Here is a 17,039-nt window from a genome sequence, read left to right on the forward strand (position 1 = left end):
TAGAACAGAGGGCCAGGGAAGCAGGGCAGGCATCAGGCCTTTGTCCCGAGTCCTCGTTCCTTGGGGTTTCTTCTGACCAGGTTTTCCTGGAACCTGGGATGAGGGCAGAGGACAAGGCCAGGGCCAGGCCTCCTCTGCTATATCTCAGCATCGTCATGGGTTAAAGGACACTGGTTACTATGCTCATTCTCAGTGAGGACACTAAGGTGTACAGAAGTATAATAATGGAGACCCTGGGTCAGGGCTTTGGGCACTCCATTCCCCAGGCCACTCGGCTCCTTGGAGACCAAATGCCAGTCCCCTTGCTCCAGCTGGGTTTGCTGCTACTATCAGGCAAGACGTCCTTCTCCCAGGCTGAGTGTCTCGGGGTGGGCTTGGTGGTCTGGCTGAGGGGTGAGGTGCCTTCCAGAGGTGGACGTTGCCTCTCATGCCCCTCCTCAGAGGTGAAGAAGGAAGTGAGCCTAGGTGGGGACTCCCTGGTTTCAGAGAGTGGATTAAAAGGCTTAGGAGGAGGCCAGGAATGGGCCCAGCAAGGCCCAGGCAGCCTCAGTGTCCATCTTCCCAGGATGTGGGGCACCCCACTGACTTGCTGGCCTCTTCAGACAGCCCCACTGCTGGCTCCGGTCCAGACACCCAAGACTCCCTAATCGCTTCCCTGGGGCACTCAAGGGGCACGTGTCAGTTTCAGGGGAAGTGGGCACAGTGAAGCCCTGGGGCTCTGGGAATGCTGGGTGTGAAGGTAGCACTGATCTTCTTGTAACTCAAGTGCAGGAAGGGGGCTGATGTGGCAAGCTCAGTGTCCCCTGGAGCCCCTGAAAAGTGCCTGGAGCAGCCCTGGGTGCCTCAGTTGTTCAACTTGAGTCATTGTCACATGACAGATCTGCAGCCATGGCACAGGAGTGGGCAGCTTTTAAACAGAGGGGCTGGAGAGTAGCTGGGCTAGGTTGGGTAGGCCACTGCAGAGGCAGTGGCAGGGCCACTTCAGTCTAGTTTATTGGGACTACAGGAAACTGTCAGGGATGGCCTGGCTAAATGTGCACCAGGACCTCCTCTTGTGTGCTGGGCTTTGGGGACTGCTGAGCTAAACACACCCATTTCTGCCCCTGAAGAACTGCCAGTCTGAAGGCAGGGACAGACAGAGGAAGGCAGGCCTGCGTTTTGGAAACTGGGGGGTCAGGGGGATATCAGGGATGAACAGGATCTCCAGGTGTCCTTGGAACCTTTTGTCCATCTAGGCCTGGGTCTGAGCTGCATGGTCTGCCCTTTGGGTTCAGCATCTGGGGATGGTGCTAAGAAGGAAGGGACAGTCTGGGAGGAACTAACGGGCCTTTGGGCACCATGGCTGTCAACAGGCACTGGGAGCAGAGGGTCCCAGGGCCTAGGTGATGCCCCAGCAGTGCTGAACAGCTCCTGGGCTCCTTCAGACCTGGTGTATAGCCACATTCTCCCCAGTCCTCTAATGCAACCCTGGTGCCCTGGGCGAGGGGAAGGTGCTGGGATGGGGCTGCACAGACTGAATGCCCACTGTGTGCCAGGCCTGGAGTTAGGAGTCCTTGACCTCATTGTCTGCCCAGAAGTCCCAGGGCCCTGGGCTCTAGGTGCTGCTGGAGTAGGGGATGGGAGCAGTCACAGGTTGAGAGGGAGCTTGAAGCTGCTCTTTCTCAACGCACTTTTCATAAGATTTAGAAAAGGCAACTTTCCATTTCAAAGACCTGGAGAGGGGCATCTGTAGGATTGGGATAAGGCTGAATGTCCTCTCCTGCAGAACTGACCCTTAGTAGGAAGAGCAAACTTTCATTGAACATTCACTATGAGCTGGGCCCTGTGCTAAGGGACTTTCTTAAGTCTTGCATTTTATCTTATGGCAGCTGTGGGGAAGGTACATTGGCCATTCATTTGAGAGAGGAAACAGCTCAGAGAGGCTTACTGATTTTCTTTGAGTCACACAGTTTACTAAAAATGGAGCTCTTGCTAGGTTTGGTGGCACACGCCTATAATCCCAGCAGCTCAGGAGGCTGAGACAGGAGGATCATGCCTCAGCAATTTAGCAAGGTGCTAAGTAACTCAGTGAGACACTGTCTCCAAATAAAATACAAAATAGGGCTGGAATGTGGCTAAGTGGTCCATTGCCCCTGAGTTCAATTCCCAGTACTTAAAAACAACAACAACAAAACAAAACAAAAAAACTCTTAACTGGCCATCCTGTCTCTTGGGAACTAGACTGACTGTGTCATGCACAGTATGTCCCCCTCCAGGTCTGGCTAGCTCCTGCTTCCATACTACCTGACTGCTGAGCTGGTGGCCTCTCAGAGGAGCTCCTAGAGTCTTGCCTATAGGAATCAGGGTTCACCTGGAGTCCTTGGAAGCTACCTAGTCTCCTTGAATTCCCAAGAAGCTTGAGGGTCTCTGACTCTGGTCCCCAGGCTAGGCTCCAAGTTGCCCAAACAGCTGTGCTCCCAGGGAGCAGCCCCAGTGAGCCAGGCCATGAGCTACTGGAATCTGACCTCTACACAAAGGCAGCCTTGTGCCAGGTCCTGGGACACATTTCTTTCTAGCCTTTCAAGGCTGAGCATGAACCCAGGCTGAAGAAGGGGAGGGGACCTAGGGAGAGCAACTTCTGGGACCAGAGCTGGTAGAGGTGCTGCCCAGGGCCAGCTCTCCACCCCCACTCTCCCTAGGAAATTCCAGCACCCACTGGAGAGCACCGAGCTAAAGACTAGGAAGCCAGATGCTCAGCCCTGCTTGGTCTGCAGCCCAGTAAGGTTCTTGAAGGCCCAGGGATCTTGCTGTGCCTCCCTCTGTCCCTTGCTCCCATCCTCGTCAATGTCCTAAGGGTATAAGTGGTGTCTCGGGCTGGAGCTATGAGCTGGGGAACCAGGAAGGAGCAGGATACTACCTTGTCCTTCGGGAGATCACAGTCTGAGGTTGAGGATCAAGAAGAGGGCTAAGGAACAGAAGGAGGCAAAGGACCTACTGTTGCTTCAGCCTTTGGTGGGGTGGGACTGGAGGAAGGTAGGAAGGACTTCCCAGAAGTGGGAGGAAACAAGGGTAGGTGATTCCTATTCTGTGAAATGGGAATGGGTGGTGATCCATGTCCTGCCAGCCTCTGGGGATCCTTGGAGACACCTTTCCACAGGGGTCAAGGAACCCACTCTGCCCCTGCCTGGACATTCTTCAGATTCTGCTTGGTGTCTTCCACCCACTGTCCCCTTTTGTGACCCTTCCTGTGCAAGGAAGGTCTGAACTCATCTCCCAGACCTCACTCCTCCCTAGTAGGTGGACAATCAACCCAGGGTCTCCTCCTAAGTCTTCCTACCACAGGGGCAGCCCAGCCCATCTCAGCACCCCAACTCAGTGGTCCAGGCCAGGATGTGTGGAACCATGGGGGCAGGCCATCAAACCTAGAACAGTGACCTGGAGGGGCTTGTAGAGATTATTTTGACTATCCTCACTGTAATTCAGATGAGGAGAGAGGCCCGGGGATGGCAAGGATCTGTCTGCTCAGGGTTACTGTAACTGTAGTGGCCCAAACTCAGAGCTCTTGACCCTTCAGCGAGAAGGCTGGGGGGAAGTGGCTGACAGCTGCAAGGTCTTCTCCCACCAAGCACAGGACAAAATCAGCAGCCATTCGGTCAGTACATTCTGTACCACATTGCCAAAGTCCTGACAGTTTGTTCTGTACCAGGCTTATCCTTATCTTTCGTCATGTCCTAAGGTCAGTGTGACTTCTTCATCTTCTATATTCCCAAGACTGCTTGGCATGGGGCTGTGCTGGTGCCAGAGTTCCTGTGTGGAGAGAGGCCCTCCTAGCCACTGGAGGAGGGGCTGCAGCATCTGGTGCCTTGAGAGAGCACTCTTGGACAGAGATCAGTGCGTGGCCAGAGTGCCACCTGGTTCTATCCCTCCATCTGCATAATACACTTCTTTGCTAAAGCTGATCCCACACACTACAGAAAACACCACCCCACCCTCAACCCCCTACTGGCTTCCCTTTCTCTGAGCTGGTATTTTTCTCCTTCCCAGCAAATTGAGTAATTTCTTCTGCTGTGCAGATGCCTCCCTTCAGAATCCCAGAGAACACAGATCTCTGCCTGCCTAGCTGTTCCCAGCACAGTGGGCAGAATGATAAAAAAAAAAAAAAAAAAAAAAAAAGGCTAGGGTCCAGTCAAGTCAAGTGGTCAACATAAGAGAGAGCAGGAGGAAGAGGAAGGTGGCAGAAATATAGCCTGGGCTTGGGGGAAGACCACCAGAAACCCTCAGACACCTGGTCTTGGTGGGTGAGGTGGGTTCCTGAGCTGTGTGCCGGGGTTGTGGTGGTTGGCACAGGCTATGGGCTAGCTAGGTTCCTGGCTGCATTTTAGATCTGGTTTTGGTGTTCGTTTGTTTGTTTTGGTTTTGTTTGTTTTTTGGGGTACCGGGGATTGAACTCAGAACACTTGACCACTGAGCCCACATCCTCAGCCCTATTTTGTATTTTATTTAGAGACAGGGTCTCACTGAGTTGCTTACGCCTTGCCCTTGCTGAGGCTGGCTTTGAATTCGTGATTCTTCTGCTCAGCCTCCCAAGCGGCTGGGATTACAAGCATGCGCCACCGCACCGGCTTTGGTTGCTTTTTGAAATCAGCTCTGGTTGCATTATGGGAGCCTTGCTGGGTGCTAGAGATCTCGACTTGGTCCTGGTGGTGTTCTTGACTATGACTGCAGCAGTGATCTTAGTTTGGACATGGGACAGAGATGATGGTTGTGCCCCTATTGAACTTTGACGGGGGTGATGGGGGGTCCTTCAAACACTGACAACCCAACCTGCCCTAGCAGATCACTCACCCCTAGATAGATGGCCAAGAGAGATGCCCACAGCAGACCTGGGCCGGTGGATGATGCCTTCCTCCTGCTTGATTCTGAGCCACCTACCATAGCCCATAGCTATACCACATTCACTGCCCAGTTTCTCCCCCTCCCCCCAATCACTGGACACAAGGCAGTTTCCAGGACCAATCTAGATCTTGTCCCAACCCTCCCCCTAATTTGCTGTGATGTTGGCCATCCATGCCTCCCCTGACTCAGTTTCCTTATCTGTGAAAGCACCGTCTCCATGTACTATATACTCCCTGCCCTCACTTCTCAAGGATGACCCATCTCCTGAGGGCTCAGGCTGTACTCCAGAGAGGGTAGAAATATCACATGCTTTATTTTATTTGTGGTTTTGGCTAACACCTTTTGCAAGTCTAATGCTTACACCAGAGGCCAAGTCTAGTAAGAAAGGCTAGAGAGCCAAATCTTGGGCCCTACAATATGCTAAGCCTCTTAGCCACACTATGTTGATGCAAATATTTTCACTTTCATCTACACACGTTATATGCTGTTTGCTTCTTTTTTAACCTTGATGCTGTACTGTGAACCTTTCTTAATATCATCAAGTATTTTTTTAACATCTTATTTTACTGGCTCCATGGAAATCCATGCTATGGCCCTACCATAATAAATTTTACCAGTCTCCTCTTAGGCACTGGGGCTGTAAAGATGCCTATCCCAACATTCTTAGGGTACTTGACTCTGGTTGTCTCCCTTGCATAACTTCTTAAAAGTGTGGTTCCTGGTTCCAAGGACAGTCCTTTTTCAAGCCCTTTGATATTCATTGCCAATAATCCCTGGGAAAGGGGTATCAATTTAGGTCCCACCATGCATGGGGACTGCCTGTTTGCCTGGCTATATCTTTATTGTTTCAGGTCATTTCCTTCAGGAGAATCCTTGGGAGGTAGGGAGGTTGGTAAGTGGGTTCAGGTGGCTTCCGGGAATGGGAGTTATCAAGAGGACAGGTAGGGAAGAAAAGAGGCTCAGAAAGAGACTAGTGGGAGTGGAAAGATGTAGGCCTCCATGGTTGCCTGCTGGAGCAGCATGGTTCCTCTCTGCATCGTTGCTACCCTCTGCTTCTCTCCACTCCACACACTATGCTCTGATTTCTACCACCTCTTTTTCTAAGCTTGTCCCTTCTGATATCTGCAAGTCACTTCCAAACTCTGTATGAGAGAAGCTCTGATTGTGTCACTCACCACCTACACAACACTCCTGCTGGTCTGCATTCCTGCACAGCAATTTCATAGACCTGTGGCCAGGGCTTGGAGCCCTGAATTCACTCGTGTAGTTGGATAGCAGAGCCACTATCCAAGGCTCAGCACATGTGAGAGTCAGAGTCAGAGTCAAGGATCCTTCAGATTGCTCTTTCTTACATTTGGCACAAGCTAATGCTTGAGCTGAGGCTTTCTAACTCATTCTCCAGAGATTTCTTCTTCATCCACAGAGTTGGAGGTTGAAGTGGGCACTGAGCATAGGCTCAGAGATGGGAATTCATGGACATGAGAATCAGGGAGGATGAGGGATTTGTTTATCCTCCCTTCTTTCAGTTCTCAAGTCCAAGGGCAGGCTCAGCAGCTGACACCAGAAACTGAGAGGCCAGTGAATTGTGGTGGATTCAGGTCAGAGGGACAATGAACAGCTAGGGCCTCACCTGGCCCAACAGGATGGCGATTCAGCCTGGCATGTCCTGGCATGTGCACCTGCTCTGCAGGTGTCACTCGCTGCACCTGGACAGCAAAATGTTTTGCCTCATGACCAGGCCATCCTCAGGGACAAGGGTGAGGCAGAGAAAGATGATACACAGTCACTTGGCCCAGCTCTCCTGGGACTGGGATGGAAAGAGACCAACTCCTTCTTCTGTAAAGACCCTCTGGCCTCTGCTCTGGGCCAGGCTGCTGCTGGCGATCAGGACCCTTGGAGGCAACCTGCCTTGGAGAGCTCCAGTGTGGCAGGAGAGGCAGCTGGACCAGGACTGGGCACTCGGTTAGACTCAGGCACCAAAGTCTTCAATGAGGAGGCGTGGACCCTGCAGCCCTGTAGAAAGTGACCATGTGATGCAGGGAAGGGCATTCTAGCCAGAGTCAGAGCACAGGCAAAGGCACAAGGCAGGGAATGAAAGAGACCTGGGAAGGCTGGCTGTGAGGGTGTGTTAAGTCCCAGAAAGGCAAGTGAACCGCTTTGGGGAGGGCCTGTCTGAGAGGCCATGGTGGATGTAACCCTGTGGCCAAGGAAAGCTGAGGAGGCTTTTGAGCAGGACAGCTCTGAATTAGAAAGGTCATTCCAGGTGCCTCAGGAGTGTTGAAAAGGCCAGTGGCTAGAAACCATGGCTGCCCAAGGTTACTCTGTCTGGACCCCAGCACAGGACTTAGGCAGGAGGCATGATGGTCCTTTCCCAGAGAATGTGGGTGCTGGGGTTCACCATGAAGATCAGCACCTGTGGCAGCAGGCCTGATGAGAATGGGTGGATTTGGGAGACAGATTGTATGGGCGACAGACTGTGTGGTTTGGATCCCAGTTCTGCCTGCACTCAGTCTCTCTGAGACCAACAGCTTTATCTAGGAGGTGACAGAAGGTTGTGGGCACACAACAAAATGGCACAAAGTCCACCTGACAATGGCAGGGGCTTGGTAGAAGTTGTGACTTTGCTAAATCCTTCTTGTGGAAAATACTGGGGCCTCAGGAAAGGGAGGGCAGGCCCTTTCCCATAGAGTCTCGGCTTCTGGCTGGTCTAGGGGCTTCAACAGGTCCTATTGGCTCCACTGGTCCTGTCGACAAAGCAGGCGGGGCCAAGCTGCTGGCCAGTGAGCCTTGTTGCCTTGTTGGGGTCTTATAGGGGTCAGGGCTCTCACATCCATCATGAAACAGCTGGGCTAAGATGAATGTGAGATGACTTCACACAAAACCCCAGGATTACAACAGGAAAAAGACAGAGCCATGTAGTTAATAGAGGAAGAAGATTAGATGAAGAACTATGTCCAAAAACATCCTTAAAATTTTAAACACACCGGGGATGTAGCTCAGGAGTAGAGCTCATGCTTAGCATACAGGAGGCCCTGGTTGAGACACCCAGCACCATTCTCCCAAAAGTTTTAAGCATTTTTCCTTCTGATACAGTGATACCAATCGTAAAAATCTAGCCTCTGGAAATCCTAGCTCAAGGGCTGAAAACTGGAAAATAACCAAGTCCTTCAATGGGGAAGTAGGTGAGGAAACCACTTGATATTCTTGATAAGTTTCAATAATAGCATATTATGCAGCCAAATGAACCTACACACATGAAGAGAAAGACATATGGATGTCACCAAAGCCAAAAAGGGACACTTTGGCAAAAGGCCATGTTTGATTCAGTGCACATAATATTGTAAAAATATTTAAGTATTCAAATAAAATCATAATTAAAAAATATAAATGCACAGATTTCTGGCAACTCTTGGTCTCCACTCCTACTGGGCACCAATCCTACATCTGTGGAGCAACATCCCTTTTTGATGGGGCACACACTCTCCTACGTGCTCAGTCCCCCGTTGTCTCCTTGACACTGAGGCTGGTCAGTACAATTATCATTGCTCTTGTATTGTTGCTTTGTTTTCCTTTTTAAAATATTTTATTTCTTTTTTAATTGACAAATTAAAATTGTATGTATTTGTGGGGGCCAATATATTTGGAAATATGTATATATTTCCAAATATATTGGCCCCCACAAATACATACAATTTGGATGTTACATTGTGGAATGGCTGAACTAAGCCAGTTAATATATGCATTGCTTCACAGACTTTTTTTTGTAATAAGAACACAATCTATCCTTAGCTATTATCAAAAATATAACATAGTTATTAATTACAGCCTTCGTGTTGTACAATAGATCTCTGAAACTTTTCTCATAATAGAGAAATATCTTGTTGTTCAAGGTTTCTATCAAAGGCAGAGAAACAAAATGTGGACCTTGATGGCTGTGCATCTCAAGGAAGATAGGAAGGAGCCTGTTTCTTTGTGAAAATAAAGACTGTGCCTCTGGTTTCACTTGCAAATCCTAGAACACTTTATTCATTTATTATTTATTATTATACATTATTTATTATGGTGCTGATACAGTAGCCACCAAAACGTCTCATGGGCATTTTGAGTTTGCTACCCTTGATTAATATGTTAATAGTATGACTCCCCCCTTTCTAACTAAAACACACACACACACACACACACACAGAGCAGAGCTGGGGGTGTGGCTCAATTGCATGAGGCCCCAAGGCTCCAAGCACACCCCCCAGTAAGTTTTATAAGTAAATTATTTTATAAGTAAAAATAATATATTGTAAATATATATATGTAAAATAAGTTAAATAAGTTAAATAAATATATTGTAAAATATATTTATTTTACTTATAAAATAACTAAAAAATAATAACTGCAGCAACAACAAAATAAAACCTAGCTTTATATTTGTATAAGACAAACCTATAACTTTTTTTATTTATTTATTTAATATTAATTTATTTTTTAGGTGTAGATAGACACAACACAATGCCTTTATTTTTATGTGGTGCTGAGGATCGAACCTGGGTCCTGCCCGTGCTAGGTGAGCACTCCACCACTGAGCCACAATCCTAGCCCCAAACCTATCACTTTTTATATCATAGACTACTGAATTGTTTTATGTTTCTTAGAACAAGTATCATATTTTTATTAAAAAATGTTTTAAAAAGATGATGAGGGGCTGGGGTTGTGGCTCAGTGGTAGAGCGCTCGCTTAGCACATTTGAGGCCCTGGGTTCTATTCTCAGCACCACATAAGAATAAATGAATAAAATAAAGATATTGTGTCCAACTACAACTAAAAATTAAATATTTAAAAAAAGATGATGAATGTTCAAGTTAAGAATTTTGGCTTGAGGGAGGATTTAGGACCAGATCACAAGGCTTGAACTTACCTCTGCTGGTCTTGGCAACCCTGGGGTAGAGGTGAGTGCAGTGGTGCATGAGTTTCTATAAGTGCCTCAGAAGGAAATTACCTTTTCTAGGCTGGGCAGCAGGAAGACTTAGTGCTGGGGAAGGAAGAATTGGCAGAGGGGCAAAGACAGGACACAGGTTCCATGCACACTACCTGGGCCTTCCCTAGGGTCCTTGCACTGTTTGGGAGGTAAACATTCTTCTTCCTTTTTTTTTTTAAGCAGCTTTATTTAATTGTAATTTATATGCCATCAAATTTATCCATTTTAATGTGCAATTCAAAGATTTTTAGCAAATTTATAGACTTGCACAATCACCACCAAAATCCAACTCTAGAATGTTTCTCCCCAAAAGGTCTCTTGCACTTGTGTTGGGGTCACTCCTCACTCTCACCCCCAGCCCCAAGCAACCACTAATATGCTTCTGTCTTTTATGGGTACTTCATTCAAATGTAATCATATGACCCATCGTTTTTTGCATCTGGCTTCTTTCACTGGACATGTTTTGAGTTGCATTCATGTTGCAGCCAGTATAGCTTTGTTCCTTTTTAGCGTGTAATCATATCCCACTATAGAGATAAAGCACATTTTGTTTTCCATTCACCAGTCTATGGACATTGGGTTGTTAACATTTTTTGACTATATATAAACGATGTTTACATAAACAATATAATGTTTACATTATAGACAATGCTGCTATGAATATATGTATATAAGTCTTTGCAGGGATGTGTGTTTTTGTTTCTCTTGGGTAAATACCAGGAATGGAATTGCTGGAGTGTGATAAGTCTATAATGCATTGAGAAACTGCTAAACTGTTTGCCAACACGGCTGTACATCTTACATCTTCACTGGCACAAGGGCTCCAGCTTCAAGGCAAGTCTCAGCTCCAGCTTCTCCCTGCCAACCCCTTCCCATTCTCAGATCATTCTACCTGCTTACAGGGCTGCCAAGAGGAGAATGGCTTGTCAGGTCATGGCAGGGAGTGACAGAATCAGGGTTTGGAACCCAAGTTTCCCTGGCTCCATGGTCCTTCCTGCTTCTATCTTTGTGCTTTCTCGTGGACTTTAGCAAAAAGCAGGAGTTGGAGACTCTGAAGCTGATCATGGGGTCTGCCCAGGTTGAGGTTGCAGGATGTAGAAAAAGAATTTGGGGAAGTGTGAGGAGGGATTGGAGGAGGGTCAGCAGCCCAAATGCACTGGATTCCAGCAGTGGCCAGCCCAGGGAACTCAGTCCCAAACAGATAGGGTGTAGAGGATGTCTTCTACCAATACAGCGCTGTTGATGAATGACCTCTCTTTTGCCCTCCCCTGGCCCAATCTGCATTTCCCACAGACTGTCACCTTCCTGCCTCATATATACAGAGGCACACTGCCCCCACCCCCGCCTCTGGAGCTGGAGATTGTTGAACCCAGAGATGCTCTATCACTGAGCTACATCTCAGCACTTTTTACTTTTTTATTTTATCTTATTTTTTAGGTGTAGATGGACACAACACAATGCCTTTATTTTTATGTGGTGCTGAGAATCAAACCTGTGTCCTGCCCTTGCTAGGCGAGCGCTTTACCGCTGAGCCACAATCCCTGCCCACTTTTTACTTTTTATTGAGATAGGGCCTCAACAAGTTGCTTAGGGCCTTGATAAGTTGCTGAGACTTGCCTTGAACTTGTGATCCTCCTGCGTTAGCCTCCTGAGTATCTGGAATTGTAGCCATAGGCATATTTTCTTCTCTTATTTGGATCTGGATATGTCCCCTCGTCCCCAACACTTGGCCCTCCAGAAGAAGAGAAATGGTCTGTCCTACCTCTGACCCCAGATATTACCTCTCTCTGCCAACCTCAGAGTCTGCATGCAACCTGAGAGTATCAAAGAGAAGGGATGAGGGCATCCAGCCCTCTAACTTGGATAAAGACCAATGACAGGGCACCCTGTTGGTGCTGATACCCCCAGTTATCTGTGGAGTTCTGCTTCCTCACATGCTGAAGTTTGAACATTAGAGAAGCAGGCCAAGGCCAGCATATAAAGCATGGCTTATTTAAAAAGGGACAACATAGACTTCTTCTGGGAGGGAGGAGGCCATAGCTGGTATCCTGGTATCCCAAAAAGCAAGAGTGCTTTGCCTTTTTATAGACCTAGTTTTCCTTTGTTCTCCTGCCCTCTTCCCCTTATCTTTCTCCTTCCTGCATACTGACTAGGCATTTGACTTGGCCCAGGAATGCTCGGGTGGGCTGGCCAAAAGGTAGGAAACAGGTGGGCTGAAGGAGGAAGGGCAGAATGGAGCAGCCCAGGACACATTAATCAACAATTAATAGCTCCCTGTAGGAGGGGCAATTCCTGGGACAGGTTACCTTAGCAACAGGTTGGAGCAGGGGGAGATTCTTGATAAGGGTGGAGGAAGGGCTCTGAAGGAAAGAATATTTCAATCCCTCAGGGGACAGTCTCCAGCTTCCCAGGACTCACTCAAAATTGGCCTAACTAGATCTGACCTGACTCTATTTACCTATCTATACTGACTGCCTGTCTAATTCTGGCTTCAGAGCCACCTCCAAAATGGATAAGTGGTGGGGGTCTGGCCAGCAGAAAGCAGTGCAACCCCATTTGTCCTGGCCAACCCTGCCCCTTCCTTTCTCTGTGGTCATGCTGAAAGGGTCCAGATCACTCATCCAACCTTCCTTTTTTTTTTAACTTTATTTTATTTATTTTGATGTGGTGCTAAGAATCAAACCCAGGGCCTTGCACTTGCGAGTCGAGCGCTCTACCACTGAGCCATAACCCTAGCCCCAACCTTCCTTTTCAAACAATTTGAAGAACTTGGAAAAGGAAGAAGAAGGAAAGTGCATTTACTGAGCACCAACTATATACCAGGGCTCTTTGATGTACACTATTTGTTTCAACCATCAAATCGACTCTGAGAATGGGATCTTCACCTTTCCCCTGAGGAAACAGACTCAGGGGTGAGATGCTGGCCTGAAATCTCACATACTAAACTGCCAGTCTGTGTCCCCATCTGCCATACAGAGTAAGAAAGCCACAGAGGCTGGGTGGTGCCTCAATAAGTGTCCCAAGTATGGGCTGAAGCATCAGGCACACCTGTGTTGGAGTCCTGACTCTACCACTCCTTGGTGTGTGACCTTGGGCAAGTGCCTGACCTGTCTGAGCTGCAGCCACCCATCTGTGAATGGGGCCTCTCCAAGCCCATCCTATGAAGCCTGGGTGAGAGGGCTCAAGAGAGGTGGAATGAACAGTCTGCTGCTCTTACTTTCCAGCACTGAAGACTTTACATGTTAGGAACCAGGACTGGCTGGTCTCCAGCCCACCACCCCTAAGGTCCTTGGGATGCTCTCTCTCCTTGATTCTCTGACCTTCTGTCCAATTGAACCTGTCCCCACCCATTCCCAGAAAGCAAGAAAACCCTGGAGCTCTGACAGTCCTACTCTTCCCAGACAGTGCAAGCTCCGCGGCCAGCCACCCAAACTTGGGAGGCAAACCCCAGCTGGGGTGAACGAGGTCTGGAAGTTCAGCGTCCCTGGGGCCCCCAGCTCTCCTGTAGCCATTCCCTCTCCTCTTCCTTGCTGCATCCCTAAACTCTGCTCATCTTTGAAGGTTGAGTCTGACTTCCTCCTCTAGCACCAGTAGGGCAGGGAAGTTCTTCCCAGGACAGGAGCAGTTCCCCTGGAGACAACCCCAAAAGGGCCTGACCAAGCTGTGGTCTCTTCCCTGCAGAAGAAGCACTATGGACGACTCAGGCCGATGGGCATGTCCGCTTGCGCTTGGACCCCTGCTGCCCACAGCTTCCCTACACCGTGCATCGGATGTTCTATGAGGCCCTGGACAAATATGGGGACCTCAGTGCTCTGGGTTTCAAGCGCCAGGGCAAGTGGGAGCACGTCTCCTACTCTCAGTACTACCTGATTGCCCGCAAAGTCGCCAAGGGCTTCCTGAAGGTGAGGAGCCCCTCAGAGCATGCCCTTTCCTCTCCCCAGACCTGCCTTCCAGCTTGGGCCCTCAAAGGCCTCCTCCCTGACTCCCTGCCAAAGGAGGCCCTTAGAAGTCATAATCTTAAAAAACATCCCCATTCATTGAACGAATACATTGTGCTAGGACCTCTACTGAGGATTTCATATCTATTGAGCCTTCCTCATGTACCAGGAACTCCATAAAGCTTTACATTTGATATCACATTCAAGGAGGCCTGGGAAGCCTCGTGTGCTGGGCTGGATTCCCTAGAAAAGCCCTGGGAGGGGGCACAAGGGTTATTGTGTGATCCCCCAGGGGGATCTCTGACTGGGATAAACTTGCAGGGTCCCAGGGCACAGGGGAGGTGGGGTGAGGCTCCCTTCCCTGCCTGGCTGACCTATACTGTCTGCCTTTGACCTGGAGCTTGGCTTGGAGCGAGCCCACAGCGTGGCCATTCTCGGCTTCAACTCCCCAGAGTGGTTCTTCTCGGCAGTGGGCACAGTATTTGCAGGGTAAGTGGCTGGGTAGGGGTGGGTGGTGTCTCCAGTGGGTTGGTGGTAGGCAGAAAGTAGAAAAAGGATCACTTTCTCTTTGTAGCGGTCCCCCACTCCCAACATCCCTTCTCTCCCTGGGACCTTCCTCTTGTCCCCTCTCTGCCAGGGGCAGCTGTGCTGAGATGACAAGGGAACCCTGGCTGCTCTGGCCATGGGAGCTCTTTAGGGCCGGGGGCTACAGTTATGGGGGAGTGAAGGCCAAGGGATGCCCCCTTGGAACCTGCCCAGATATGAATCCTCCCGGATCTCCTTCAGGGGCATTGTCACCGGCATCTACACGACCAGCTCTCCTGAGGCCTGCCAATATATCGCCCGTGACTGCCGTGCCAACATCATTGTGGTCGACACACAGAAGCAGCTGGAGAAGATCCAGAAGGTTTGGGGGAACGGGGAAGTGGGCATGGGGTCAGAGGCTGGCTGTTATCATGGACCTCTACTCTAGCCTACCAAGGATGCTCCCCGCTCCCATCCAGAGTCTCCCCTGATCCTCAATAGCAACTCCGATCTCCCATGACCTACACCCGTGCATGGAGCAAGCAATAGTTACCTACCCATTTGATAGGTCAGGAAATTGAGGTCCACAAAGCTAAAGGGACTAGGTCACTCAGGAAATGAGTGGTCAGGTCTTAGACTAGGACTCCTGGCAGCCCACTGCCTCCCATAGCTGGCACTTCTCAGGACAGGGTGTCCCCAGAAGGGGAACAAGAGTGGTGGGCAGTGGGGCCCTCTGCTGGTGGGAAGGATGTGTGTATGAGGGCCGCTCTGGGTTCTGACAGCTTGAGCAATCCTGTCTAAATGGGAATGGGGATGAGGGCTGCCACGGGGTGGGGGTGACTCCAAGTCAGAGCAAGCACCCCAGTGTCTTCCAATGATGGGCAATGGCAGGAGCTCGAAGTACCTCTTGAGCCAGCTGGATCTTTCCTGGAGCATTGACAATTCTCCCTAATTCATTTAAAGCCGGCCAGTGACTGGTTCCATCCCACATGCTCCATTCTGGCCTGTAGTGGCCTGGTGACGCCTGTGTACCCCAGCTGCACCCAGAAGCCTGTGAGGTCTGCCAGGTCTCCCTGCATTCCAGAGGAGAGTTCAGATTGATTTATTGGCTTGGCTCTGATTTTGAAGATGTCACTTGGGTCTCAGTCTCCCCATCTGTACCTGAAGGTCTAGTGGTCTCCAACCTTCCAGGACCACAGGATTTCCAGAGAGGCCAGGGTGGGTGCTTTCCCTCATCCTTAGTGGGAAGTCTCCTCAAATCCGAAAGAAAAAACAAAAACACAGTCTGGAGCCAGTCACTCCTAAATAGATGGCAGCAGGATTCCTTCCCAGGACAGGCTCAGGCTATGATCCAGATCTTCAGGGCAATATCTCTTAGAAGGCACTGTCCATCTCCAAGAGTCTTTCCATCTTGCAAAACAAACTCTGTACCCATTAAACAGCTCCCTTTCAAAATAGTTAAAAAAGAGGATTTTGAAATGTTCTCACCACCGGAAATGCTAAATGTTTGAGGTGATTATTATGCGAAGTACCCTGATGTGATCCTTACACGATGATTACATGTATCCAAAAAGCACATGGTATAATTATCATGTGTCCGTTTTAAAATTTTAATTAAAAAAATAACCCCCCAAAACAAAAACTCCCCATTACACCTGCTCCCATCCCCTGGCAACCACTGTTCTGCTTTCTGTCTCCCCACTGACAATCGTTTTACAGTTGATTTATTTGAATCAGGCTCTAAAGCAGGCCCACACATTGCATGTGGGGTGTCTCTTAGGTGACTATTAATTAAGAGCAAAGCATTGCCTTCCATTTCCCATGGACTAGTGTTGTCCCCAAATTAGCATTGCATGGGAACTTTCCAGAAATACAAGTTTTCAGGCCCCACCCAGGTCCCGTGTGGGGCTGGCCACTCACAGGAACATAATTTCTTAGCATTTTCTACTCCAAAGACTTCATCACCGAGTCCACCAACAGCAAACACACCTATACCAACCTTGACCACTACCAGTCATGCTCACTGCTGCTTCCCTCACAGCTGTTCAGAGGACACGCATCATTTCCTTCCCTCTACAAGGACACCATTTTTAACATTAGTTTGTATTAATGAAAATAGCTTTTTATTAATCAACTCAGTTAAGCATCTCACAATTGGCATCATTTTTGCTGGCATCTGCATCTTCAGTAACATCACCCCCGTAACCGTCCCACTTATACTTATATCACCCTACTCACCATAGACAGTTCTAGTAGTTAATACTTTAGGTTTTACCATTGCCATAAAACTCCACCTGCTGACCTTTCATCTTAAAATCAAACCCTACTCTAATGTCTCTAAATTTTCAAATCTTCTAGGATTCTTTCCAACAATTATCCACCACCTACCACCACTCCTAGATACTGGACTTAATTAATTGACTAGAAAAAACAACCCCCAAATCTGTCTCCCACATTCAAATTATAGCTTCCACCTTCACCTGTAATCAAAAGGGACTAATTAAATTTTACTTCTTATCATTTATACTCTCTATAATCTTAGTCTCAACACTTTTCCATGAGTAATTTTATTTTATTTTTTTTAAAGAGAAAGAGAGAGAGAGAATTTTAATATTTATTTTTTGTTTTTGTTTTTTTCGGCGGACACAACATCTTTGTTTGTATGTGGTGCTGAGGATCGAACCCGGGCCGCACACATGCCAGGCGAGCGCACTACCACTTGAGCCACATCCCCA

At 48.6% G+C, this 17,039-nt stretch overlaps 1 protein-coding gene across 1 annotated transcript in view; it reads left to right on the forward strand.

Annotated features, from left to right (window-relative positions):
• Acsbg1 (acyl-CoA synthetase bubblegum family member 1) overlaps positions 1-17,039 on the forward strand; it is a 53,737-nt gene that overhangs the window by 21,691 nt on the left and 15,007 nt on the right. Inside the window, exons 3-5 of the mRNA XM_026400542.2 lie at positions 13,523-13,743; positions 14,180-14,268; positions 14,566-14,686. Coding sequence (XP_026256327.1) covers positions 13,523-13,743; positions 14,180-14,268; positions 14,566-14,686 — 431 coding nt within the window. The remainder of the gene's footprint in view (positions 1-13,522; positions 13,744-14,179; positions 14,269-14,565; positions 14,687-17,039) is intronic.

Source organism: Urocitellus parryii, chromosome 6 (assembly GCF_045843805.1).
Source record: "Urocitellus parryii isolate mUroPar1 chromosome 6, mUroPar1.hap1, whole genome shotgun sequence".
Taxonomy (NCBI): domain Eukaryota; kingdom Metazoa; phylum Chordata; class Mammalia; order Rodentia; family Sciuridae; genus Urocitellus; species Urocitellus parryii.